This window comes from Tiliqua scincoides, chromosome 8 (assembly GCF_035046505.1).
Source record: "Tiliqua scincoides isolate rTilSci1 chromosome 8, rTilSci1.hap2, whole genome shotgun sequence".
Classification (NCBI taxonomy): Eukaryota; Metazoa; Chordata; class Lepidosauria; order Squamata; family Scincidae; genus Tiliqua; species Tiliqua scincoides.
This window is the reverse complement of record NC_089828.1, coordinates 59,148,365-59,172,307: the sequence shown is the minus strand read 5'-3', so window position 1 is coordinate 59,172,307 and position 23,943 is coordinate 59,148,365. Positions and strand designations below refer to the sequence as shown.

The 23,943-nt window shown below is 51.4% G+C and overlaps 1 protein-coding gene across 2 annotated transcripts; it reads left to right on the top strand.

Moving 5' to 3' along the window:
• Nucleotides 1-325: 325 nt before the first annotated feature.
• Nucleotides 326-23,943, top strand: RABGEF1 (RAB guanine nucleotide exchange factor 1). 2 transcript variants are annotated; one of them, XM_066634903.1, is made up of 10 exons: nucleotides 326-409; nucleotides 4,574-4,764; nucleotides 6,792-6,958; nucleotides 14,411-14,431; nucleotides 15,470-15,636; nucleotides 16,446-16,527; nucleotides 17,442-17,571; nucleotides 18,253-18,344; nucleotides 19,994-20,250; nucleotides 21,394-23,943. In XM_066634903.1, the coding sequence occupies exons 2-10, from the start codon at nucleotides 4,586-4,588 to the stop codon at nucleotides 21,790-21,792; spliced, it is 1,494 nt and encodes a 497-aa protein (XP_066491000.1). In that variant the 5' UTR covers nucleotides 326-409; nucleotides 4,574-4,585; the 3' UTR covers nucleotides 21,793-23,943. The 2 variants fall into 2 exon arrangements, with proteins under 2 accessions (XP_066491000.1, XP_066491001.1); XM_066634904.1 differs by lacking the exon at nucleotides 14,411-14,431.

Sequence of the window (23,943 nt, the reverse complement as noted above, 5' to 3'; positions counted from 1 at the left end):
TATTATATATTATTTATATTATAATTATTATAACTTGCATACTTCAATAATTAAAGTGCAATGCAATCGATGTAAGCTGCGCTTGATAGATCAGCCTGGATGGGACCAATCGATGCCCTCCACCAGAACCCGGCTGTTCTGGGGCTGCACTGACTCCCTTCTGCGCATGCGCAGAGGCCTAAAGGGAGTCGGAAGTGCGGGTTGCGCCTTCGGCCCTCGCTGCGTCTAACTCTTTGGTGCCGTGCGAAGGCACCTCCTGTGGCGGAAGTGGCATAAGCACGCAGAGCGGAGGGTCGGGGCTAGAAGGGAAAGGGCCGGAAGTGGGGCGAGAGGAGTCCGTGAGGCGGAGGCGAGAAGGAGGCGCCCCTGGGCGGGCGGCGACGAAGAGGGAGCCGCGCGGCCTCGACAGGTGAGGCCCGGGGGGGGGCCAGGGGGTCCAGCCCCCCTCATGTGGCGAGGTCCTGCGGGTGACGTCCGAGCTGCTCTCGTGATGACGTCACTCTCTGTCGTGTGCTGACGTCACCCTGAGCCTCTTCCCTGCTGGGAACAGTCGCTGCTGCCCCTGCCCGTGGACGGGCCACGGCGGCGGGAGAAACCTTCGGTGCAGAGCGGAGCAGGCCCAGTCGTGGCTCCCCACAGTGGTCGCCCTTTGCCCGCCAGCGGGAGGAAAAGACTCCTTCGAGTGGCTGTCTCCGGGCCTGCAGGGCAGCGCCTCGCTGCCGAGACCTGCTGGCCGTGGTCTTGCCCAGCTGGCCCCTTGTCCACCTCGCAGCCCGGTGCGAGGAAGCCCTTCCGGTCCCTGCTGACTCTCCTGCCGGGAGGGAAGCGGCCTCTCCGCACTGCCTCCTCGCAAGGCTCCCCCAGGCCCCCTTCTGCCCTCTTCCTAGCACAGGACCCTGAAATTCTGTGGCCCCCTTGCAGGGAAGGCGCTCTGCTCCTCTGTCCTCGTTCCTTCTGCCTCCTGCGCCTTTCCTAGCTCGAAGCGACGACCCCCAGGAAAGTGGGTCTGCAGGTGGGATGGAGGTGCTGCCTGCAGAGCACCATCTGGGGCTGGGCTGGGTTGCAGGATTTGTATTGGGGTCCTGGAAGACAACATGTGATGGACAAGTGAAGGGCAAGCCAAGCGCTTCAGCCCTGAACGAAGACGCCTGCCCTGCGCTCTCATCCTTCTGAGGAAGGTTCTGTGGAGTGTAGTGAGGCTGGCTCTGTTTCTGTTCATAAGAACCTAAGAACAGCCCCACTAGATCAGGCCATAGGCCCATCTAATCCAGCTTCCTGTATTTCACAGCGGCCCACCAAATGCCCCAGGGAGCACACCAGCTAACAAGAGACCTGCAAGGCTTCCTGGGAATTGTAGTTAAGAACATAAGAACAGCCCCACTGGATCAGGCCATAGGCCCATCTAGTCCAGCTTCCTGTATCTCACAGCGGCCCACCAAATGCCCCAGGGAGCACACCAGATAACAAGAGACCTGCAAGGCTTCCTGGGAATTGTAGTTAAGAACATAAGAACAGCCCCACTGGATCAGGCCATAGGCCCATCTAGTCCAGCTTCCTGTATCTCACAGCGGCCCACCAAATGCCCCAGGGAGCACACCAGATAACAAGAGACCTGCAAGGCTTCCTGGGAATTGTAGTTAAGAACATAAGAACAGCCCCACTGGATCAGGCCATAGGCCCATCCAGTCCAGCTTCCTGTATCTCACAGCGGCCCACCAAATGCCCCAGGGGGCACACCAGATAACAAGAGACCTGCAAGGCTTCCTGGGAATTGTAGTTAAGAACATAAGAACAGCCCCACTAGATCAGGCCAGAGGCCCATCCAGTCCAGCTTCCTGTATCTCACAGCGGCCCACCAAATGCCCCAGGGAGCACACCAGATAACAAGAGACCTGCAAGGCTTCCTGGGAATTGTAGTTAAGAACATAAGAACAGCCCCACTGGATCAGGCCATAGGCCCATCTAATCCAGCTTCCTGTATCTCACAGCGGCCCACCAAATGCCCCAGGGAGCACACCAGATAACAGGAGACCTCATCCTGGTGCCCTCCCTTGCATCTAGCATTCTGACATAGCCCATTTCTAAAATCAGGAGGTTGCACATGCACATCATGGCTTGTACCCCGTAATGGATTTTTCCTCCAGAAACTTGTCCAATCCCCTTTTAAAGGCGTCCAGGCCAGATGCTGTCACCACATCCTATGGCAAGGAGTTCCACAGACTGACTACATGCTGAGTAAAGAAATATTTTCTTTTGTCTGTCCTAACCCTCCCAACGCTCAATTTTAGCGGATGTCCCCTGGTTCTGGTGTTATGTGAGAGTGTAAAGAACATCTCTCTATCCACTTTATCCTTCCCCTGCATAATTTTCTGTCTCAATCATGTCCCCCCTGAGGTGTCTCTTTTCTAGGCTGAAGAGGCCCAAACGCCTTAGGGTTAGGCCCAAACGCCGTAGCCTTTCCTCATAAGGAAGGTGCCCCAGCCCAGTAATAATCTTAGTTGCTCTGAAAGAGGGGGAGGTCTGTGACATACCAGAGACATTCCTCAGTGGTGACCTGTGTGGGAGCACATGACTCAGCAGAGCACATTTTCCAGAGTCCTTGAAGGGTCAAGGAGTTTTCCAGAGTTGTCTTGCCATTAGGTAGATTAGTCTCCTGACTCTGAGCCAAAGGAAGGGGAGTGGCAGTGGCTTATTTGGCTCACTGGGCAGCAGCTACTTCTGAGAAGCAAGGAGAGGCTGACTCCTGTTTTGCAGGCATGGATAAGCATATCATTTTTTTCTTCACCTTTGGGCCATGTGTATGAAGCTGCTGCATATTGAGTCAGGTCATTGGTTAGTGTGGCTCACTGCTCAGTACCCAGGCTGGCAGCTGCTCTCCAGGGATTCTGACGAGTGGTCTTATCCTGGTACCTACTGCGTGGAAAGCATGTTCTTTCGTTGTGAAGCCTTGCTGTGAAGCATGTTCTTTCACAAGCTCCCCTTGGCTTAAGTGATCTCTGAAGGGAAATTACACCAGGGTCATTGCTTTTCCGTTGGTGACAGTTGACTGTATTCGTGGACCTAGAGAAGAGCAATATTTCCGCCCTATATTGGCTTGATGGGATTAAGCTTTGTGTGAATGTCCTCCAGTTGACTTTCCTTGCTGCTGCTGATTTTATTCAGGTGTTGGCTACTGAACCTGTGGATGTCTTTCCAGCTATTGACATGGCAGCAAGCTGCACCTGGGTGTTGTCAGTTTATATAACTCGGCCCCAATAAAAGTTAGTCATACAACTCAGAGAGGGTGGAGTGACTTGCACCTTGTGCTTCTGCTACTGAATTGACAGCTGGCTTTGGTCATGAGATTCCCTGGGTGCTGATAAGTGTGTCTATCAGTTGTGGCTCTGTGGCACAGTCCCTGTTTCTTGGCGTTAGGGACTCTTGAGAGGCAATATTGTTCAGTGTCCTGTAGGAAGTGGCTGTTAAAACTCCTTGGAGTTAACACTCTTGACCTAACTGGTAGTGTTGATGATAACTATGAGTGGGACAGGATAAGGGAGCATATATAAGTCCAGTTGACAAGTGCCAGATGAGCTGCTGCCTTGCAGGGGACTAAGACCTGAATACCCCCCCAGGCATGGTTTCTGTGTGTTTGGGTTAAGAGGGACCTGACCCGTGGGAGCTTGCTGCTTAGTTTGGAATAGCAATTCTGAATGGAGAAAAGCATGGGGTGGGTTTTCTTAGATGGGGGGGGGGGCAGAGTTGGGCTGCAGAAGAGCCCTAACCCATAGTATTGGAAACTGTGTGAGAAGTACCTGCAACTGTGAGAAGTATTGCAATTGTAAGCTGCTTTAAGAACTGGAAGGTTGAAGTGGAATGTAAACCCAAGAAATGAATAATAACTCTGATACTGTTGGTTAAGTTTAGTGGTTGTTGCAAAAATGCCTGAGGATGCACCAGTGTTCTGAGATTCCAGAATCTCAGGCTTTGCAGAGCCCTAATTACTAGTTCCTGGCATGCTTGGATGTGGCACTGGCAAAAGGCATGTGAGTGCAAAATATTGCAACCAATTCATTTTCCTCCCTGTGCAGCAGCCCTCACTCAGGTGAGGAAGGAGCAGTGGTGGGCAGCACTTCCCCCCCTCCCCCCGGTGCCATTCAGCCTCTTGGAGTTTAGGTTGACAAAGAACTGGGGCTGACCTTGGAACTGGTGCTCTGTCTGGTCCGAATGCTGTTCAGGGAGCCGTTGTCCAGGAGCCACTTACCTGACTCTTAAATCTGGTTTTCTGGGCATATGGCTCTTGCACTGGGTCCAGCTAGTTATCCAGGTGTGCACATCTCCTCCTGTCTTCTCTGCTGATCAGTATGAATTGCAGTGTTTCTGAGTTACATAACGAGCGCTTCTGGTGAAACCTCTTCCCTTTTGCGGATGACCTCATTTGAACCTTTGAGGATCAGTGTGAAGTGTGGTGCCTTCCTCCTGAGGAATGTACATTTTGGCCTTTCCTCATATTGATAGTCTTTTTCCCCCACCCCAATTTGTTTCCCTGCCCCCCCACCCCAATATGGTTGTCTCTCTCTCTCTGTCTCTGTAGCCATTGAGGAAGATGAGCCTGAAGTCAGAGCGCCGAGGCATCCATGTGGATCAGTCGGAGCTGCTGTGCAAGAAGGGATGTGGTTACTATGGCAACCCCGCCTGGCAGGGCTTCTGCTCCAAGTGCTGGCGAGAGGAGTACCAGAAGGCCAAATACAAGCAGATCCAGGAGGACTGGGAGCTTGCTGAGCGGTAAGGGGGCATCTCCGTCTGCAAGTGTGGGTGTGCTGCGGCGGGGGGGGGGGGGCGCTGCTGCTGACCAAAAAAATGCTCCAGAGCTGCTTGGCAGGGAAGAAACCCCAGCTGAATGGGGGAGGAACCCAATGACGAACTTGCTTCATGAGCAACTTCAGAGGGCCTGTAATTCTTGTTGTAGAAGACCCATATGGACCTCTTAAGGGCTTTTGTGTGGCAGCAGAAAGCCCGAGACTTCCTTTGCATGTGGCACCGAACAGAGCACAATAGGACAGGTCTCTGCCCCAAGGAACTTACACTCTCTAGACTGCGACCCACACTTCTTCTGGAAGCCTGCTTGCTTTGTGCCCTGGCAGTCATCCTCTCAGATGAGGCATTCCAACCTGCCTGTGAGGGGGTAGAATTGGGGGGGGGGGGTTGCCTCTTGAATGGAGCTGGCCAGCTACAGCTTGTAGAGGCATTTGCATGGAATTTGTATATATATATTTTTTAATCTGCCTGTTTGAATTGGGGGCTCCTTCTTGGTCAAATAAAAGTTTCTTTTTAAATCAATTAAGCTAACCAATTTAGACAGTGGAGTCCTAATCATGATATAATACAACGTATTTATTTCCAAAATGTTATATCCTGCTTTTCAACTTGGCCAGTTTCCGAAGTGGCACGCAGTGCAGTGGTTAGGTGTTGGACTTAATACCTAGAAGATCCTGGTTCAGATCCCTGCTCAGCCACAAAGCGTCCTGGGTGACATTGGGCTAGTCACTCTTTCAGCCTCACCTACCTCACAGGATGGTTGTGAGGCCAAAAGGAGGGGAGGAACTATATATAGTACCCTGAGCCCATTGGAGGAAAGGTGATATAAAATGTGAAAATAATTAAGTATGAAATAGTAAAATGTGAATAGTCCAGCATCGTATACCACTGTGAAACTAAAATGATACTTGTTTGGTGCAAGGTGATTAAACGGCAGCAAAACCAGCACTGTATAGTGTGTCGTTCAGCAGCTCTAGTAATGTGTGTAATCTGGGAACTGGAAGGCACAGCACATGTGGAGACTGGCGTCCTTTCAGCCTTCTCTGGGTTTTGCTAATAACAGTAGCAGATTGTCTTATAGTCTGCAGTTTTCAGTCCAGCTTGAAAGCTCAAATCTCCAAAGTGTCTTCTCCAGCCCTTCTCCCTGTATCCTGTAAAGGTGCCTTTTCACCTGTGCCATTGCTGAGTGATGACCCTGCCACCTCACTCACCTGGGCTCCGCTTTCACAGTGTTGGCAACCTTTCAGTCTCGAAAGACTCTGGTATCGCGCTCTGAATGGTGGTTCTGGAACAGCGTCTAGTGTGGCTGAAGAGGCCGATTCGGGAGTGACAATCCCTTCCACACTGGGAGCAAGTGCAGTCTGTCCCTGGTCTGTCTCCCTGGCTATGGGCCTTCCTTCTTTGCCTCTTTGCCTCAGACTGTTGGCCGAGTGTCTCTTCAAACTGGGAAAGGCCATGCTCCACAGCCTGCCTCCAAGTGGGCCGCTCAGAGGCCAGGGTTTCCCACTTGTTGAGGTTCACTCCTAAGGCCTTCAGATCCCTCTTTCACGGTATGTTGCACTGAATCAGGCAGTCATGTAAACACTGACAATGCCCTCTGTGCTGTAGGCCTCTGATGAGTGTGACTCTTCCAGGTCTCCAGTTTCAGAACTGTGCCCTTGGTTTTGAAAGGCAGAGGGAGAGAGAAAGGAGGCCTGACAAGGCACAGAGCAGAGGCAGTGCCATGGCAGGGAGAGTAAGACCAGAGATGCTTGCAGGAGGGCCACAGCGGCCAAGGCAGCCTTGTCAAAGTCAACAGCAGGGTGTGTCTCCTTGAGGGTCTGTAATCCCAGCTGTGTTCCAAGCAAGCAGGCCCAAACCTCCAAGGAAAATGTGGGCTGCAACACTGAGGTTGGGCAGTGACCCAGATGCAAAGGCAGAACTCGCTGGCATACCAGGCATGGTTAAGCAGAGCTGACCTGGACCTCGTTTTTCTTTCTTTCCCGGGCTGCCAGGCTCCAGCGGGAGGAGGAAGAGGCCTACGCCAGCAGCCAGCAGACTCAGGGGGCTCAGTCGCTCACCTTCACCAAGTTTGAGGAGAAGAAGACCAATGAGAAGTCGCGCAAAGTGACAACGGTGAAGAAATTCTTTGGGGCCTCTTCCCGGGCAGGAGCTAAGAAAGGTAAGAGGGGAGCTCCTGTCCTTAACATGGGGGCACGGGGAGGCCTTGGTCCCTAGAGCTGGTTGTCTGGACTATATTCCACTTTAGTAAGACAATATTTTTTCTGGAACCCTGGCGACTTGAATATTTCCTGTGGCTCATTCTGGGGGCTGCTTTGAGCCAGCCCTGACTAGCTGCACCTGTTGGTTGTGGTGCTGTTGGTAAAAGTCCTGTTTGCTGCCCCATGTTCCTTGGCTCTGAGGGGAGGTTCCTTTCTCTGTCTCAGGTCATGAGGGTGCCTGCTTGTTGGCTTTGAAATCCTTGCAGTCTCCCAGGCTGGAAGCACTCACAACCAGTCTGCACCTTGTGCAAGGGTCAGTTCTGAAATCAGCACACAAGGCATTAATAATAGACAGTTGCTTCAAATTCAGAAAATACATGCTCTGTGTTTAAAAAGTAAAATCGCACTCCAAGAGACACGCAGAAACTGAGGCTGAAGGAGCTGCAAGTTCATTCTCTGATCTCAGGGTCGCACTGGGGCATGCACGCCATGAATGGAATGGCAGGCAGATTCGCAAACTGCAAAGTGTTTCTCTTTTTTTGCCAAGTGTATAGATTTGACTGCATACAAGTAAAGTGCACATACTGTATGATGCAACCTGACTGTCAGTAGTTCAAGGAGTGGTTTTGGAATTCTGGTGGTTTTTCTAGGATCTTTGGGGTCCAAAGCTGTTCAGGTGAACTGTTCTGTTGTTGGGACGATCCTCTGAGAATTGACTTAAGCCGTTAGTGAAAAGCAGTGTTGAGTGAATGGAACATGGGAAGTCCCGGGCGGGGCTCTTAATTCAGGCTTTTGAGAGCAGTTGAGTGTGCCCGCTTTTGGTCCTGGGCTAAGGAGACTGAGATGCTGCTTTGAAGCAGAGAAACCTGATCTAGCTGACCTTACCAGATTCCCTTCAGTGCTGCTGAAGCTCTCTAGGCTGCTGTGCCTACTGGAAGGAATATAGAACAAGGTGGAGTTCTGAAATCTGTCCACTGCCCCTGTACAACAGCTAGCAGTGGCAAAGAGGATGCCGGGTGGAAGTGGGGGAGCCACCTCTGATAAAGCCAAAACTAACATGCGCAGCAGCGCTGGCAATTTAAACGTGTTCCTCTTGCCTATTTAGAAAGTGCCTCTGCATTAAAATAGCAAATAACTGTCTTGCTGCCTGTTGCAAAGCATATGTAGCTCAGCAACTTGAGGCCTTCTATACCAGTATTTGTGTTGCTCACAGTTTGCAAAGTGCCACTTGGCATTTTGCACACTATCGTTCATTGCAGGGCAATTTTCCTGCCTTGCTTCCCCCTTGAGAAAAGCCAGCAGGGATTTCCAACAAGATGGTTTAAATGGTGCCCCTTTACAGCATAAGTGCCAGTCAGGTTGGATACTGACTGCACACCTTAAGCCCTGCTGCTCCCTGTTGACCAGTCAGCCTCATCAGCTCTTTGTTTGTTCTACTGCTGGTGCTCAAGCATCTTGTCTCTGCTGCTTGTACTGTCTGCTCGTGCCCCAGTTCTGGCTGGCTGACGTGCAGCCCTGTCTTCCTTAAGCTCATGAGCAATTCCTAGGGCTGAGTTGCCCCAGATTGGCTGCCTGTGTCCCAGAAAATAACATTTTGCTGTTCTCAAACTGCATGTTCTGTGTATTTGGAAACAAAGTTACCATCCACTTGCCCCTTCTTTGGTGTGTTGTCAGCCTCACAGTGCACAATCACTGGCTGTCTGAGCCACAGCTACCCCTGCTCACTAACTGTGCTTCTGTTCCCAGACCTGGAACTGTAAGATCTGTTGTCTCCCCCCTTTTCTCTCTGTTGCCTCCTTTCCTCCTCTCTGTGTCACCTTTGGGTGCCCTGCTTGGTCTTTTGCATGTGTTCCAGCCATCCAGGACATCAGTGGTGAGCCTGGGCAGCCTGGGAAGGAGCGCAGTACTGATCACCTTCTCAGGGACTTGAGGGAGCTATTCACTCCACCCTGGGAGCTGGCTTCCCCCACTGAAGGTAACGTGGCACAGTGGAGGCAAGCCGTGTCTGCTTCGTAGTGGCTTTGCAGTGCTGCAGCAAGGGCTGTGCCATTAGTAGCTTGTGGTATGGTCAGGTGGCGCAACCAGGAGGCAAACCCAGGACCAGCGATCATCATTCCAGAGACACACTTGTGGGGGGGAGGGATAAAGCCAGGTTCTTCTCTCCAAGGCTCTCCATTTTGCTTCTTGTCTCTCCACTAACTTCATCCCATGGGAGATGTGAGTTACAAAAGTGCCAGGTTCCAGTGGAAAGCCTTGGTGTCTAATTATCCTTTTTGGGTGTATTGGTAGGAAGACAAAACAAAGAATCCTGATATCGTCCTTGGAATGTCTGGATATACCAAAGTACTGTTATGTTGGATATACCAGATATATCCAGCATCTATCTGAATATTCACTTCCAGCATTCAAAGTGCAGGTCTTGGTAGAGCTGCCTTGAATCCAAAGCTGCAATTGGAGCAAAGCTTTTGCTCCAGGGCGCAGGCTGTGGGCATCAAAAGTAGGAACCCCGTGTGGTTCGTTTTGTGGCTCTGTGTTGGGGATGAGGGGAGACCTTATTTAGGTTAACTAGGAGGGTTGTTTTTGAGCTGTTAGTGTAAGCAAGTCTTTGAACATGGAAAGTAAGCAGCCCTGCTTGCGCCCAGGAGAAGCAGACTTCTCACAGCAGTGGTAATTAAGAGTGTTTTTCTCCTTAAACCAGACTGATAAGAAACGTCATGAATGAGGGGGGAGGGTGTTGCACCTTCAATGTTAGTGGCATATAAGTAAGTCTTCAGCAGATTTTGCAGCATCTTGCAGGGAGAGGTTAAGGCTTTTGAATTCCAAAGGGATGTTTCTAAACAGTAACCTAAAGATTCCAGTAGTTCTGGCAAAAGTGGGACTTCCTGCTGCCACTTTGTCACTTGCTGGACAAAGAAAACAACACAATTGGAGTATGAACCCTTTGATGGCTCTTTTCAGCATCTTATGTGGAGGAGTTGTGGGGCCCCACCTCAGGGTGGACCTCCTTTTGTCACTGGGCTCTTGCCCTACTCGCTGTTTCCTTAAACTGCTCTTGTGCTCACCCCCACCGGAGCAGTGGAGGAGCGAATGGGGAGCAGCAGAACGCACGGTCCCCTTCCAGGGTGTGAGCCTCAGGCAGCCGCCTGTCCCAGCAGCCCTGCCTTTCTGACAAGAACTGGTGTTTTGGTTTGCCTTTGGAAAACATCCTTGTGTCTGTAGCCCCCTGTTTGTGTCTTGTGCTGTTGCCTCTGCATTCCTTAGGGGCCCCCATTTGCACAGGTTGGGGGTTTTGTAAGTTCTTCCTATATGGTTCTCAAGATTTGACTGTAGTGCTGTCCCTTAGAGACGGAGTCTAGCTAAGAGAAGAGACGATGCAGCTGCAGCGTGTGCTTCTTTGTGTTCTGTGGTGATGCCAGGACCGCACACACCCAGCTTGGATAATCCCTCACAAGGAATGGTGCCGTGGACACCTGCTGTTTGTAGCACATCCTCCTGGTAACATGCTCAGTGTGCATGTGTGCCCTGTGGTGCTGATCCAGGTTACGGAATAGACTTGTACTCCTGGGCTTCTTGGCCTGTGCAGGCTCCCTAAGTGGCTTGCAACTTAATCAGCAATTGAAAGGCTGCAATATGTCTAGAGCAGTGTTTCTCAAACTGTGGGTCGGGACCCACTAGGTGCGTCGCGAACCAATTTCAGGTGGGTCCCCATTCATTTCAATATTTTATTTTTAATATATTAGACCATGCTATCATGGTATGGGGCTGCATTTGGGGAAATGTTACAGACCTGTACTTCTAACAAGCTACTATATATTTTATTATAACAATGGTAGTAAATGGGGGTTACTCCTGGGTCAGTGTGGGAAAGATTGCAGCCTAGGATTGTTAAAAATTTTCCTGCTTGATGATGTTGCTTCCAGTCATGACATCACTTCCAGTGGGTCCTGACAGATTCTCATACTAAAATGTGGGTCCCAGTGCTAAATGTGTGAGAACCACTGGTCTAGAGGACTGGGGGGGGGGGGAGTGCTGGCTGCAGGTGGACTTAAGGGCTGGTTGGTGTTTGAGATGCCTGCAGTGGCGGCTCCTCCTTTGACCTGCAGTCACCTTTGACCCTTCTTTGGTTCCCCTCCCCCCATTCAGAGGTCCTTCCTGTCCTTTGGTGTGCAGAGCCATCAAGTGGGCCCCCATACTTGAAAGAACATAAGAACAGCCCCACTGGATCAGGCCATAGGCCCATCTAGTCCAACTTCCTGTAACTCACAGCGGCCCCACCAAATGCCCCAGGGAGCACACCTGATAACAAGAGACCTGCATCCTGCTTCCCTCCCTTGCATCTGACATAGCCCATTTCTAAAATCAGGAGGTTGCACATACATATCATGGCTTGTAACCCATGATGGATTTTTCCTCCAGAAACTTGTCCAATCCCCTTTTAAAGGCATCCAGGCCAGATGCCATCACCCCATCGTGCAGCAAGGAGTTCCACAGACCGATCACACGCTGAGTAAAGAAATATTTTCTTTTGTCTGTCCTAACCCTCCCAACACTCAATTTTAGTGGATGTCCCCTGGTTCTGGTGTTGTGTGGGAGGGAAAAGAGCATCTCTCTATCCACTTTATCCTTCCCAGGCATAATTTTGTATGTCTCAATCATGTCCCCCCTCAGGCGTCTCTTTTCTAGGCTGAAGAGGCCCAAATGCCGTAGCCTTTCCTCATAAGGAAGGTGCACCAGCCCAGCAGTCATCTTAGTTGCCCTCTTTTGCACTTTTTTCATTTCCACTATATCCTTTTTGAGATGCAGCGACCAGAACTGGACACAATACTCCAGGTGTGGCCTTACCATCAATTTGTACAACGGCATTATAATATTAGCTGTTTTGTTCACAATACCTTTTCTAATGATCCCAAGCATAGAATTGGCCTTCTTCACTGCCGCCGCACATTGGGTCGACACTTTCATCGACCTGTCCACCACCACCCCAAGATCTCTCAACTGATCTGTCACAGACAGCTCAGAACCCATTAGCCTATATGTGAAGTTTTGATTTTTTGCCCCAATGTGCATGACTTTACACTTACTTACATTGAAACGCATCTGCCATTTTGCTGCCCATTCTGCCAGTTTGGAGAGATCCTTCTGGAGCTCCTCACAATCACTTCTGGTCTTCACCACTCAGAAAAGTTTGGTGTCATCTGCAAACTTAGCCACCTCACTGCTCAACCCTATCTCCAGGTCATTTATGAAGAGGTTGAAAAGCACCAGTCCCAGGACAGATCCTTGGGGCACACTGCTTTTCACTTCTCTCCATTGTGAAAATTGCCCATTGACACCCACTCTCTTTTTCCTGGTCTTCAACCAGGTTTCAATCCAGGAGAGGACCTGCCCTCTAATTCCCTGACTGTGGAGTTTTTTCAGTAGCCTGTGGTGCGGGACCATGTCGAACACCTTCTTAAAGTCCAGATATATGATGCCCACAGGCTCTCCCGCATCCACATGCCTGTTGACCTTTTCAAAGAATGCTAAAGGTTTGTGAGGCACGACTTACCCTTACAGAAACCAGGCTGATTCTCCCTCAGCAAGGCTTGTTCGTCTATGTGTTTTGAGATTCTGTCTTTGATGAGGCATTCCGCCATCTTACCCGGTATAGATGTTAGGCTGACCGGCCTATACCTTCCCAGGTCCCCTCTCTTTCTCTTTTTAAAGATTGGTGTGACATTTGCTATCCTCCAATCCCCTGGCACTGTGGCCGTTTTGAGGGACAAGTTGCATATTTTAGTCAAGCAACTTGGCCCTCAGCAACTTCGCTCTTCAATTCCTTAATAACTCTTGGGTGGATGCCATCAGGGCCCGGTGACTTACTGATCTTTAATTTATCAATAAGGTCTGAAACATCTTCTCCTTTACCTCCTTCTCCTGAAACCTGGCTGCAGAACTACCTTAGACATGTACAGAAGACGGTGGGGTACCCTTTCTATGTGTAGGAACCCTGTGTTCACGCCAGGGCATGCCTGTGTGTGTGCTTGCACACATAACATGCAGAACCTCCATGTGGGCTCACTTGAATTGGGAATCCAAGGGCTCACATGAAATGGGGATGTTTCAGGGCACCAGTCAATGCTTGCAAAGAGCTTGGGCAGAGGTATTGCACATCAGGCCCGTGGAAGCTCTCTGCCCAACCCTTGTGGTAATTGGACTCTTTCAGCACCACCATCACCTATGCTCAGCTGCTAAACTGCAAATGAAGCATTGGCAGAAGCAGTAGTGCTTGAAAGGGTGGCCTGCGTGATAATTGGGCTCTCCCGTATCTTAAAATACGATCAAAATGTGCATAGTTTACTCTTCTGTCGTTTGCAGCTAATGAGTTCCTAAGTGAGAAAAAAGTTCTCATTTCTGGCCATCATTTGTTTAATGAAGTCACCTCCTACTTAATGCATCACTTCTGACCATCAGCAGATGCTGTGCCTGCTATCCGGTCTGCTGTATGAAATGAGTTCGACACCCTTGGTCTAGGGTTGTGCTTGTGAACTAAGCATTTTTAGGCAACACTCAATCGCCGTCAAGTGTTCTGGTCTCCAAGAACATCAGAAGAGCCCTGCAAGGTCTGACCAAAGACCTGCTCAGGCTACCACCTGGTCTTCTACAGTGGCTGCCATGCTTGGAGAAGCTTTTAAGCAGACCGTGAGGATGGCATGTCTCTCTGGTTGTCTCCAGAACCTGATGAGAGGTAGTCTGCCTCTAGGCTTCATTTTTAGACACGCATAATTGCTGTTGTGACCATGTGTGACACTGTGCCAACTCCAAGCTGGGGGCGCATGAGTCCTTTGGGCTAAGTGTCTACAGTGTGGGTCCCCTTCTGTCAGTGTGTCCGCTGCCATTATTACCAGCTGCCTGCTTGCCAAGAAACGAGAGTCTTGCTCTGGAGCAGAGTTGGAACAAGCAGGAGAGCAGGAAAAGTAACGGAGCCTTGGAGGCAGCGGTCTGCCAGCCCCCTGTCTGGTATCCAGATGCCTCTAGGCCTTGAGCTGGGCAGGAAGACAAGAGCCCCCTCTCCCCATAGCTGATATTAGCTGGCATTCCATCTCCATTGCAACTGATGGCACCTTCTTCCTTCCTTCTCTTCCTCTGAGAGTGAGGTCTGAACTTCTTTCAGAAGTGTTGGTGCCCTGTAAATTTCAGCCCCACGTGCACCTGGCTGCAATTTTAGTGGTCGGGGCCTTCAGCCTGCCTCTTGTCTCCCTGCATCAGTCCTCTTGGGTGCTTCTTGCTCGGCTTGATGTTGCATTTGTGAGATGTCAACTGAGAATGTTTCTGCTGTGTTTTGTGCCCTCTCTCTGTCTGTTCATCGCTGCCCGTGCTTCATCCTGCTTCATCTGCACCCTCTCACATCCTCCATCCTTCATTTTGCCCAGTGCTGGCCAGCAAGCTGAGAGGTGGGTAATTCGCTGCTTGCTTTCTAAGACAAAACTAACACATGTGTGTGTTTGGGTGTGTGCATGTGTGTTGTCTGACTGAGCAAGAGGTATCTGACTGATATCTTGGGTATAAACCAGCCTTGATGGTTGGAAGGCCCCTCCTGGGGGATATGAGGGTGGGGGGCTGGGTCGGCTGGTGAGCCAGGGCCAAACATAGGGCCCCAGTTGCCATTGATGAGGTGTTCCCAGGTGGCTGCAGTGAGCATGAAGCTGGTGTCCATGTGAACCTAGGAAGCTGACCCCACTGAGCTGGGCCTTCAGCCCTCTTGCTTGCCAAGGATTCCAGGAGGGAGCCTTTGTCTATCCTAGCCCTGACTGGAGGTTCCTCCAGGTTCGGTTCCCGGGTCCTTCTGCTTGCAAAGCTCGTGTTGTGCCACCGAGCTGGAGGCCTTCCCTTCCCTGCCTGTCTGCCATTGGGTAGGGTAGCAATGGAGCCAGCAGAGAAAGAGAGAGTGAGCTGCAGGTGGCAAGTGGGGGGCTGCTTCTGTTCTGTTGACTTGGCTCTGAGCCGTGGAACTGGGAACAGCCCCAAGCTCCCTGCCAGAGGCGCCTCCTTCCCTCCCACCAACACTCAGGGGCTTGACAGTGGCTTGCAGGTAGGTTTGAAAGGCCCTCGCAGAAAATTGATAGACTGGCCCCAGCCTGTGTGGTCTCTTCGGATCTTTCCCATTGCCTGCTCTGGCAGGTGTCTGCAGTAGTCGGGGGTTGAGCCATGGTCCCTCTTTCTACAGCAGCCTTACGTAGAGCTGAACTCTTGTCCCAGCGTGGTCTCCTTGGATTGGCAGCAGCAGTTCCAAGGCTTGCCCAGCCCTGCCGCTCTCTGGAAGCCTTTGAACCAGAGGTGCTGAAAGGGCTGCAGCTGGCAGAGCGTGCCCCCCTCCCCCGTCTGTTCTCTGTCTCCAGAATCCTCCTTTGCATGTTCTGCAGAACATGATCTGGCCAGTCTGCTTGGGAGGCTCTGTTGCTAACAGCTGCACCATTTCCTCTCCTCTGCAGAGGTCCAGGAAGCCAAGGCCCCCAGCCCATCAATCAGCAGGCAGGTCAGCCTAGAGACAGACCGTGCATCCCGGGACTTCATTGAGTTCCTGAAGCCCTACCAGAAGGCGGGTCAGGAGATCTACAAGCAGAGCAAGGTGTTTTTGGATGCCATGCACCACAAGCGGGTAGGTCCGTCTCCAGGCCGGAGCCAGGTGGCTCTGAGGCTGTCCTCTGGTCTTATACCAGGAAGCAGGTCTGTTCTGGTTCCAGGTGATTGGCATTTTTTTACCTCTTCAATTTGGATGCTTTGTACAGAATAACAACATGCATTTGCTTGCAGTGTTAACTCTTCAAAATAAAATTTGACTTGAGGGGAAAAAGTAAATAAAAAACCCACATGAGTTTTTAATAAATTTGTATACATAGAAAATATAGCAGAATAGTAAAAAGTAGGAGAACCCCCTTGAATCTTACGGTGGAAAACTGAGAGTTGGATTGTTAAACCATTTATTTTGGAGCAGTTGCTGTTTTTTGTGTTTCTGGGCTTGGTTCAAGATTCAGACCATGGAGGCTTTGTAGGTTTGATTCCTGTGTTAGGCTCAATCACTATTTCAAGGGTCATGAGAAAAGTGAAGCCCGGTCAGTACTAACTTGCCCAACAAAACCCAAGGCCTGAGCCACTCACGGACCTGGAAGGCAGTTCTTGGGGTAATCGTGGTGGGCTTTGGTCTCTCATGGAGAAGACAAGCGTGCCTGGTTTGAGTTTTTAAGCCAGTTTACAAGTATGCCTAGAGGGAGTGCAGAGCAGCTGCTCTTGAAGTTACCTGGTGGGGTTTTTAAGACCTTTTTGGTCAGCTTTCTGACCTTGCATGTGCAGACCCCAATATTGTGATGAAGACAGTCCTGCCTGAAAGGTCCCTTACTAGTATCGCCCCCCCCCCCGGCAGCTGTTGTGTTGCCATTTCTGACCTGTGTGGCTGTTGTTCTCTTGCAGGAACTGAGCATTGAGGAGCAGTCTGAGAATGCGCAGGACTTCTACCAGAACATGGCAGACAAGCTGCAGACGCGCTGGAAAGGTATTTTTCCTGCTGCCTTTTACCATTCGCATTGGGGGAGGGAAGGCAGACCCTCACTTTGGTGGCAGGTCTTGTAATGTCCTGCTGCTTTTGAGGAGACGTGCAGAACAGCAGCTTGGTGAAAGCAGCCGCTGCCCCGGAGGAGGTTTGGGGAAAGGGGCTGTGAGCACAGGCTCCTGCATGAGAAAAGCCCCTGCAGAAACACAAGCGGGATTCTTTCCTGAGATCCTCTGCTTACCCCGCAAGACATGCAGGTTGGAACCAGGACTCAGTTCTGCTTCTCATGCCTCGGGGGCACCTTTAGCTTCCAGCAACACTTCTCTGGTGAACTGGCAGCTGGTTCTTTCTGCAAAAGTCCAGCTTGAAAGAGTGAAGCTCACCTTCCTTTTTTCCTGGGGATGAGTAGGAGTTTCTCCCCCTTTTTGCTGGACTTTTGCAGAAGGCGGTAGCCACAGTGCTGAGCACCTCGGTCGAAATCGCTGCACCAGAGCATTCCCAGAGTTTTCTGCATGTGCCCAAGGGTGTGGGCAAGGGGTAGAGTAGTGGCAATCACAGTTGATGCCTTGGCTTGTTAATTGAGTCAGTATTGGTGAGTGGGCATTGGAGCTGGGGGCAGGGAATGCCTGTGTAGCGGTGGAAAAGGGGCACTTCCGATGAGGGGAGGTCCTCCATTGCTACCTGGTGGTTGAAATAGGAAAAATGGCACACTGTGGACTTGGGTTCCAAAAAGGACTCTGACTCCTGCTGGAAAGTGGACAGTGCTGTTGATGGAAGTGGCGTTGGAGGCATTCTGTGTGTTGCGTTTTGTTCACTTTAAAGTGATCGTTTAAAATAAGCGTATAACTAATGGTGGTTTTGGAGTTTGCTCTCTCTTTCTGTCTGATGTAATCAACCCTGTGTGTGTCCCTCTGTAGTGTTTCCAGAAAAAGAGGAGGCCATGGACCACATTGAGAAGTACATCATGACCCGGTTGTATAAATACGTCTTCTGCCCGGAAACAACTGAGGATGAGAAGAAGGATCTTGCCATCCAAAGGAGGATCAGGTATGTCTTTGTAGGCAGGGGTCCCTTGCGAGGTGGGGAAGCAAGGGCTAGAGCTCTGACGGACTCTGGTGCACCTCCTGCCTCCAGCAAAATGCTTGCCCTGGGCTACCTATGGGGCTGGAAGGGGTGCTGTGGCTTAGGGGAGCTGAGAGCTGGGTAGGTTAGGGCTGTCATCTTCCACTTCCATCAAGAGCTGGGACCACCCTCCACCCGACCTACAATGTGGGACCCACCTTCAGGAGCCTCTGTAAGGGAGGGGTAGGTGAACAGGCAAACAAGGGGCCAATTTTTCTTCTGCCGGGATTCTGTGGAACGGGACCTTTTCAGAACCGGCCTGGGTTCCTTCGGATGGGGAGACCTGCAAGTGCACGCGGGACCTGTGGCAACCTGCAGCCTTGTGTCCCCAGCCCCGGAAGGAGTCCTGCAGAGGACCCCAGCCAGTCTTGTGGCACAGGTCAGGACTCGTGGCAGGCAGGCAGGCAGGCACCTGTTCGCTCCCAGCCCTTCTGAGCCTCCCTTTGCTGCACAGTGCGGCCTCCCTCTTTCCTGCAGGGCGCAGCATCTGGCTTCCTTGAGTGGAGGGCAGGCAGCCCTGGGCGACCAATTGCTAACCCTGGCCTGGCTCTTCCAAAGTCCCCAGTCTGGCCAGGTCTTTCAGTTCCTCTCTCTGTCCACCTGCAGGGCTCTGCACTGGGTCACTCCCCAGATGCTTTGCGTTCCCATCGATGAAGAAATCCAAGAAGTCTCGGACGTGGTGGTGAAAGCAATCACAGGTATGCCCAGGACCAATGGGCTGACCCCCCCATGGGGGAGCAGTGCATCTGTTGGGACCCCCTCGCCTGAAGTGACCCGCCAGTGTTGGAGGAGTTCCAGCAGAGCAGGGCTGCCTGCACCCGGGCGCTTGTGCTGGAGGCTCTTTGGCATTCGGGCCTCCCTGCACCTGTCCCCTGCTGCTGCTGGTTGCGTCTGTGTAGTGGGAAGGGCAGGGAGGAGACTTGGGGCCTCAGACCTCGGCTCTTCCAACTCCCAGCTCCAGTCTCTCCGTTCTCACCAGGCAGCTGTTGTGGCAGGCAACAGTGCTGAGACTGAGCCAGGAGGCTCCTCGTTTCACTCTTGCCTCTGTCACGAACTTGTCAGGCTGCCTTAGGCAAGCTGGTCTTTCTCTCCTTCCCCCAAATTTAGGAGCTTGGAGTGATGCACTTGGTTCTCCCACTTCACCCCTTTGCCACCTCACAAACAACCCTGTGAGAATGGGATGGACTTGGCTTGGCTGAGGGAAAGCGACTGATCCAGGGCCACCCCAGCAGCCTTTAATGGCCCAGGATGTGTTGCAGCCAGGTCTCCCCAGTCTGCAGGCAGCTTTTGGTCCCAGGGCAGACCTGAGAAGGTGACCCTGCTTTCCAGGGTTGCCAGGAGAAGCGGCTGGAAGTGCTTGCCTAAAGGTGTGGAGCTTTGAGCCTTTTTGAGATACTTAAGGAGGTTTCTAACTACAGGCACCCCCATATCTGTGGGGGATCTGTTCCATGCCCCCCCCCATGGATAGGAAAATTCATGGGTAAGAGGGGACCCTGAAAGTACAATACTCTGTGCTCTCCTGCACTCCCAATGCCCACTACCTTCCGTTTTCTTTACTAACAAGCAGGCATATTTCTTCCTATTACAGACTTGCTACAAGAGGAGCTTGACCTGCAGGCAGGAAGCCTGCACACGAGGGGGAGGAGACAAAGTGAACACCAACTTAGCAGGAACTGTCCTGCTTCCTGTGAGCATTCTGTCTGTGTCCCTCTAGTGTGCAGACAGCATGCTGGATTGTCCCATTCCCATTCTAACCTCTGTAAAAGTAAGAAACATGCCTGTTTGCTCATGAAAAAGACGGAAGGTATTGGGCACCGGGAGTGGGAGCACAGAAAACAACGGGTACCAGATCCGTGGATACAGGGGGTAGTGAAGAAAAACAGCCTGTGCAACAGAACTGTAAAACCAGAACTGTGGTGGAGACACAGCCGCCAAGCATGCAAGGGCAGACGGTCAGAGGGACTAGTGGATAGTGATGTTCCAGGAGGGCCTGTGTGGAGAACCAGGCATGTGCTGCAGGGAGTGGAGAGGCTGCCAGCCTAGCCTCCAGTGTGCAAGAGGACCGTCCTCCCTGATCTCACCGGACAGTTGGACTCGTGTGGGGGCAGGCTGTTTGACAAGCACCTTGGCTGTAAGCGCTTAGGACTTCCGAGGTCATTGCAGCACCTTGACTTGCACCTAGAGCCACGCAGGCGGCCACGTTCCCCACATGGAGAATCTTGTCCTGTGATTTCTGCTTGGTGGTTGGGGAGCACCCAACACCCATTCTGGCTAAGGGCCAAGCAGCTTCACATGGTATCTTTCCAGTGCCATCTGCTTCACCGGCTGTGGTTTCTCTGCCTCCCAGATATCATCCAGATGGACTCCAAGCGGGTGCCCAGGGACAAGCTGGCCTGCATCACCAGCTGCAGCAAGCACATCTTCACCGCCATCCGGACCACGAAGAACGAGCCCGCCTCAGCCGACGACTTCCTGCCCACCCTCATCTTTATTGTCCTGAAGGGCAACCCACCCCGCCTGCAGTCCAACATCCAGTACATCACCCGCTTCTGCATCCCCAGCCGCCTGATGACCGGGGAGGATGGCTACTACTTCACCAACCTGGTAAGGGCGGTTGGGGTCTTGTTTCTCTCAGAGTTGCTCTCATCGTCTCTTAAGACAGTTGTGTGCTGTGGCCTGCCTGACTTCCCTGCAGGAATGCCTGGCCAGCCCCTCCCCTTCCAGTGCTCCGGCTTTTGAACAGATCCAGCCAAGCAGGTGTGCCTGAGCTCTGAGCACAGGAACCCTTCTCTGATTTTCCCGCTTGTCATGCCCAACTTTTGCCGGGGGGCGGGAGTCGCACCTTCTCCCCACATCTCTTCATTTGGTGCAGCTGCTAAACGATTCCTGTTCTTACCTTGGAAAATGATCTTGCCTTTAAACATCCACCTCCTGCCGTTGCCTCTGAGCCCGGAGCGTCTGTCACGTTGGTTCTTCCTGCAGGAGCTTTGCGGTTTCATGAGTGCTGCCTGCTCCTTTCAGCAGGCGAGGACTTCTGCTCTGTGCTTGCAGAAGCTGCAAATAGCATGCAAATGGATGGGTCTGAGCGCTTCCCGCACCGGGACGCCCTCTGCTCTTCTCTGCTGGGTCAATACACAGAGTGTTGGCTTGTCTGTCTGATTTATATTCTGCTCCCTCCCCTGGGCTGGGAGCAACTTGTAGCGTTTTTCCTAATGCTGCTGTCACCAGGGTCCCCCACTCTAAAAATAATAGTGAGACCCAGATGATGTCGCGTGAAGAGCTCAGTCCTGAACACCACCTGATCTTGAGCTCTGTCCAGGAGGTCAGCGGAGGTTGATTCCCGGGCCCTGGAAAGCTGCTGCTGCCCCCTCCCCTCCAGCAATAGGAGCAGTGACTGAATAGCCCCGGGGGGGGGGGGGAAATGGCTGCCAGTTAACCAGGCTAGAGGCAGGCCTGCTTTTCTTAACACGTGCAGTTCTGATCTTACTATGTTGCATTACTGGGTCTTCTGTGCCAGCTTGACTCTCACTGCCGTGACCGATGGGGCTAACTGAGTTAAAATGTACAGTTGTGTTTCTAGCTCTTAGTGGGGACCCCGGAGGATGTACTGGCTTCCTGCCAGACATTTGGGAACCAGGCTGGGGTATCCATTTGCAAGGGAGGGGGCGAGTTTGTGTCTGCTGGTGGGTTGAGTGCCTGCCTGGGTTGTGATGTGTTGTTCCTACCTAATTAACCCACCTCTTGCAGTGCTGTGCTGTGGCCTTTATAGAGAAGCTGGATGCCCAGTCCCTGAACCTCAGCCAGGAAGACTTTGACCGCTACATGTCCGGCCAGGCATCTCCCAAGAAGCAGGAGTCTGAGAACTGGCCAGCTGATGTCTGCTTGGGGGTCCGGCAGATGTACCGGAACCTCGATCTCCTCTCCCAGCTAAACAAGAGGCAGGAGAGGATCGTGAGCGAGGCCAAGAAGCTGGAGAGGGACCTCATTGACTGGAAGGATGGGGTGGCCAAGGAGGTCCAGGAGATTGTGGAGAAGTATCCCTTGGAGATCAGGCCCCCCAACCCAGCCTTGGCAGCCATTGACTCAGAAAATGTGGAGAACGACAAACTGCCCCCTCCCTTGCAGCCCCAGGTCTATGCTGGATGATGGGGGCTCCTGGGCCCTTCCCTCTGCTACTGTGAAGTTGGTGGGTGGGAACAATCAGATGAGTTCAGAGAGGCACATTTTAAAGGTACCATTTTGCTGGCAGGTGTGTTCAATATTTATTTTAGCTGGAGTAGATGACCATGAAGGCTGAATGGGGTTTTTTGTGTGTGTGTGGTGAGGAACTAAACTCTTTTCTTTCTTTTTATGCAAATATCAGTTTAATTTTAAAGAAACGCTTGTGGGGGGACAGACTTTTTCACTCCTTCCAGGCATGCACTTGTTTTCTGTTTTTTTAAGTAATCAGTTGAAGTTTATTTTTTCTTTAAAAAAACAACCAAACCTAGAGATGATGGCACTTTGCAACAAACACCATGTTGGAAATCAAAAGGTACCAGAGTGCTCTTTTCAAAGGGGAAGAAAATGGGTGGTAAAAAATTTGAAGCAAACTGTAAAGAAGTGTGTCATCCACACGGCATCTTGTGAGCAACGAGGAGTGTTTTTTATGTTCTCACTCTACTGGGCAAACATGCTCAGTAGTTTGGTTGCAGGCAAGAAAGGAAACTGCCCAAGTAATGGAGGAAGCCGTTCGTTTATTTTTTCCTCTAACTTGACTGAAGATGCTTCCTAGTATCTTCTCCTCTGAAGTTACTCTTCTGATTGTGGGGCGACCTGCAGCTGCATCTCTGCTGGGTCTGTTGACGAGGATGCAGCCCTCGGGGATGTGAAGCTCATGGACCGACTTGTGCTGCCTGAACAGCCAGCAGCCTGCCCCCCCCCCAGTGATGTGGGGCAACAGGGTTGCTTGATCTGGTCCTCCAAGCCAGTCCTTCAAGGTTTTTTAAAATGAAAGTGAAATTCAATTTTTTTTTTATTCACCAATACAAAGGATTCAGAGAAGTGGTTAGTGGTGGATTGGGGACAATACTGCCTTGTGCTGGGTAAATTGGAACTAGATCTGGTCACCCTACCCAATATGGTGGTCTTCTTCCTTTGGATGTGTTTTTGAATAGTCCTTGGAATTTGACGTCTGTGGGTCTTGGTGTCACTCTCACCCCTCCAGTGACCCATTCAAGGAGCCTGTATCGCTGGGGGTGGCTGCCTTCTCCCCTTCATGGAGGTTCCGTTTCCCTCATAGCCTGCCTTGCCCACCCCACCGAATCCCTCTCCTCTCAGCCAGAGAACCAACAAGCCCTTGCAAGTGCGAGTCTCCACCAGCCTGTCGAACCAGCTCTTTCTGATGCCTATGCAGTCTTGGCAGAACCAGGACAGTGCAGGTGATGGACAAGAGTTTAAAAAACACTGCAGGGGAGAGGGGTGGCCACTTGTGAGTCCAAACAAGGGCTTTGTGCTGCTCTCTGGCCCTCTTGTGACGAATTGGTGTCACTCTTTAACGCTTCTTTTGGAAGAAGGAAGTGTCTGCTTGGTTCTTCCCTACTGTAAGTCCCCTTCCCAAGCACCTGCACCTTCCTATTTTGGGTGCCAAATCAGCAAGTTGATGGCCTAGACACCCAAGTTAATATTTAAATTGTGTGAAGTTTTGCACTCCACCCTGGCCAATCGCTCCAGGATACCCTAAAGGGTCTTGACAGTGTTAGTAGCTTACCCTGTAGTGGAACACTTTTTAAAACGATCATTTTAACACATGCATCTTGTTTTCGGGAATTGCTGTGGTCTAGCTGAGTCTCATTGCATCCGTGATGCTCTCGCCATTAGCACAGCAGCTTGTTTAGGCCTGGATTTCTGAGTAGCACTGAAAAGAGCATCTGCTCATGATCCCATTTCTGCAGTGCAGGTGCTTTTTCATTTTCCTGCAATAAGTTCAGACCAAGACTCTGATTCTCACCTATGTCCCATATGCTTTAAAAAGCAACTTTTTACTTTCAGTCTTTTGAACCACCTTCCCTGTGTAGTCCTGGAGGTAAGTATTTTCTCCCCAGTTAAACTGCAGAATTCTGGCCTCAGGTGAGAGACCTGGTCACCGGCCTCTCTCACTAGAGGGTGCCACCTAGATCAGAGCTTCCTGTCCCGATCTCTTTCTGTGCGATCCTTGGGTGCTAATTCTGATTTCCAGGTACACATTTTCACTCCTAAAAGATGTATTGTAGCTGCTGTTACTAAATTGTCAAATCAAATAAAACATGTACAACACAA

Bases quoted from the DNA above. Each gene is read 5' to 3' on its own strand.
- RABGEF1 (XM_066634903.1), top strand. From the start codon at position 4,586: ATGAGCCTGAAGTCAGAGCGCCGAGGCATCCATGTGGATCAGTCGGAG. The intron at 14,432-15,469 runs GTGGGTAATTCG...TCTCCTCTGCAG, and splicing joins GCTGGCCAGCAAGCTGAGAG to AGGTCCAGGAAGCCAAGGCC. The intron at 20,251-21,393 runs GTAAGGGCGGTT...CACCTCTTGCAG, and splicing joins GCTACTACTTCACCAACCTG to TGCTGTGCTGTGGCCTTTAT.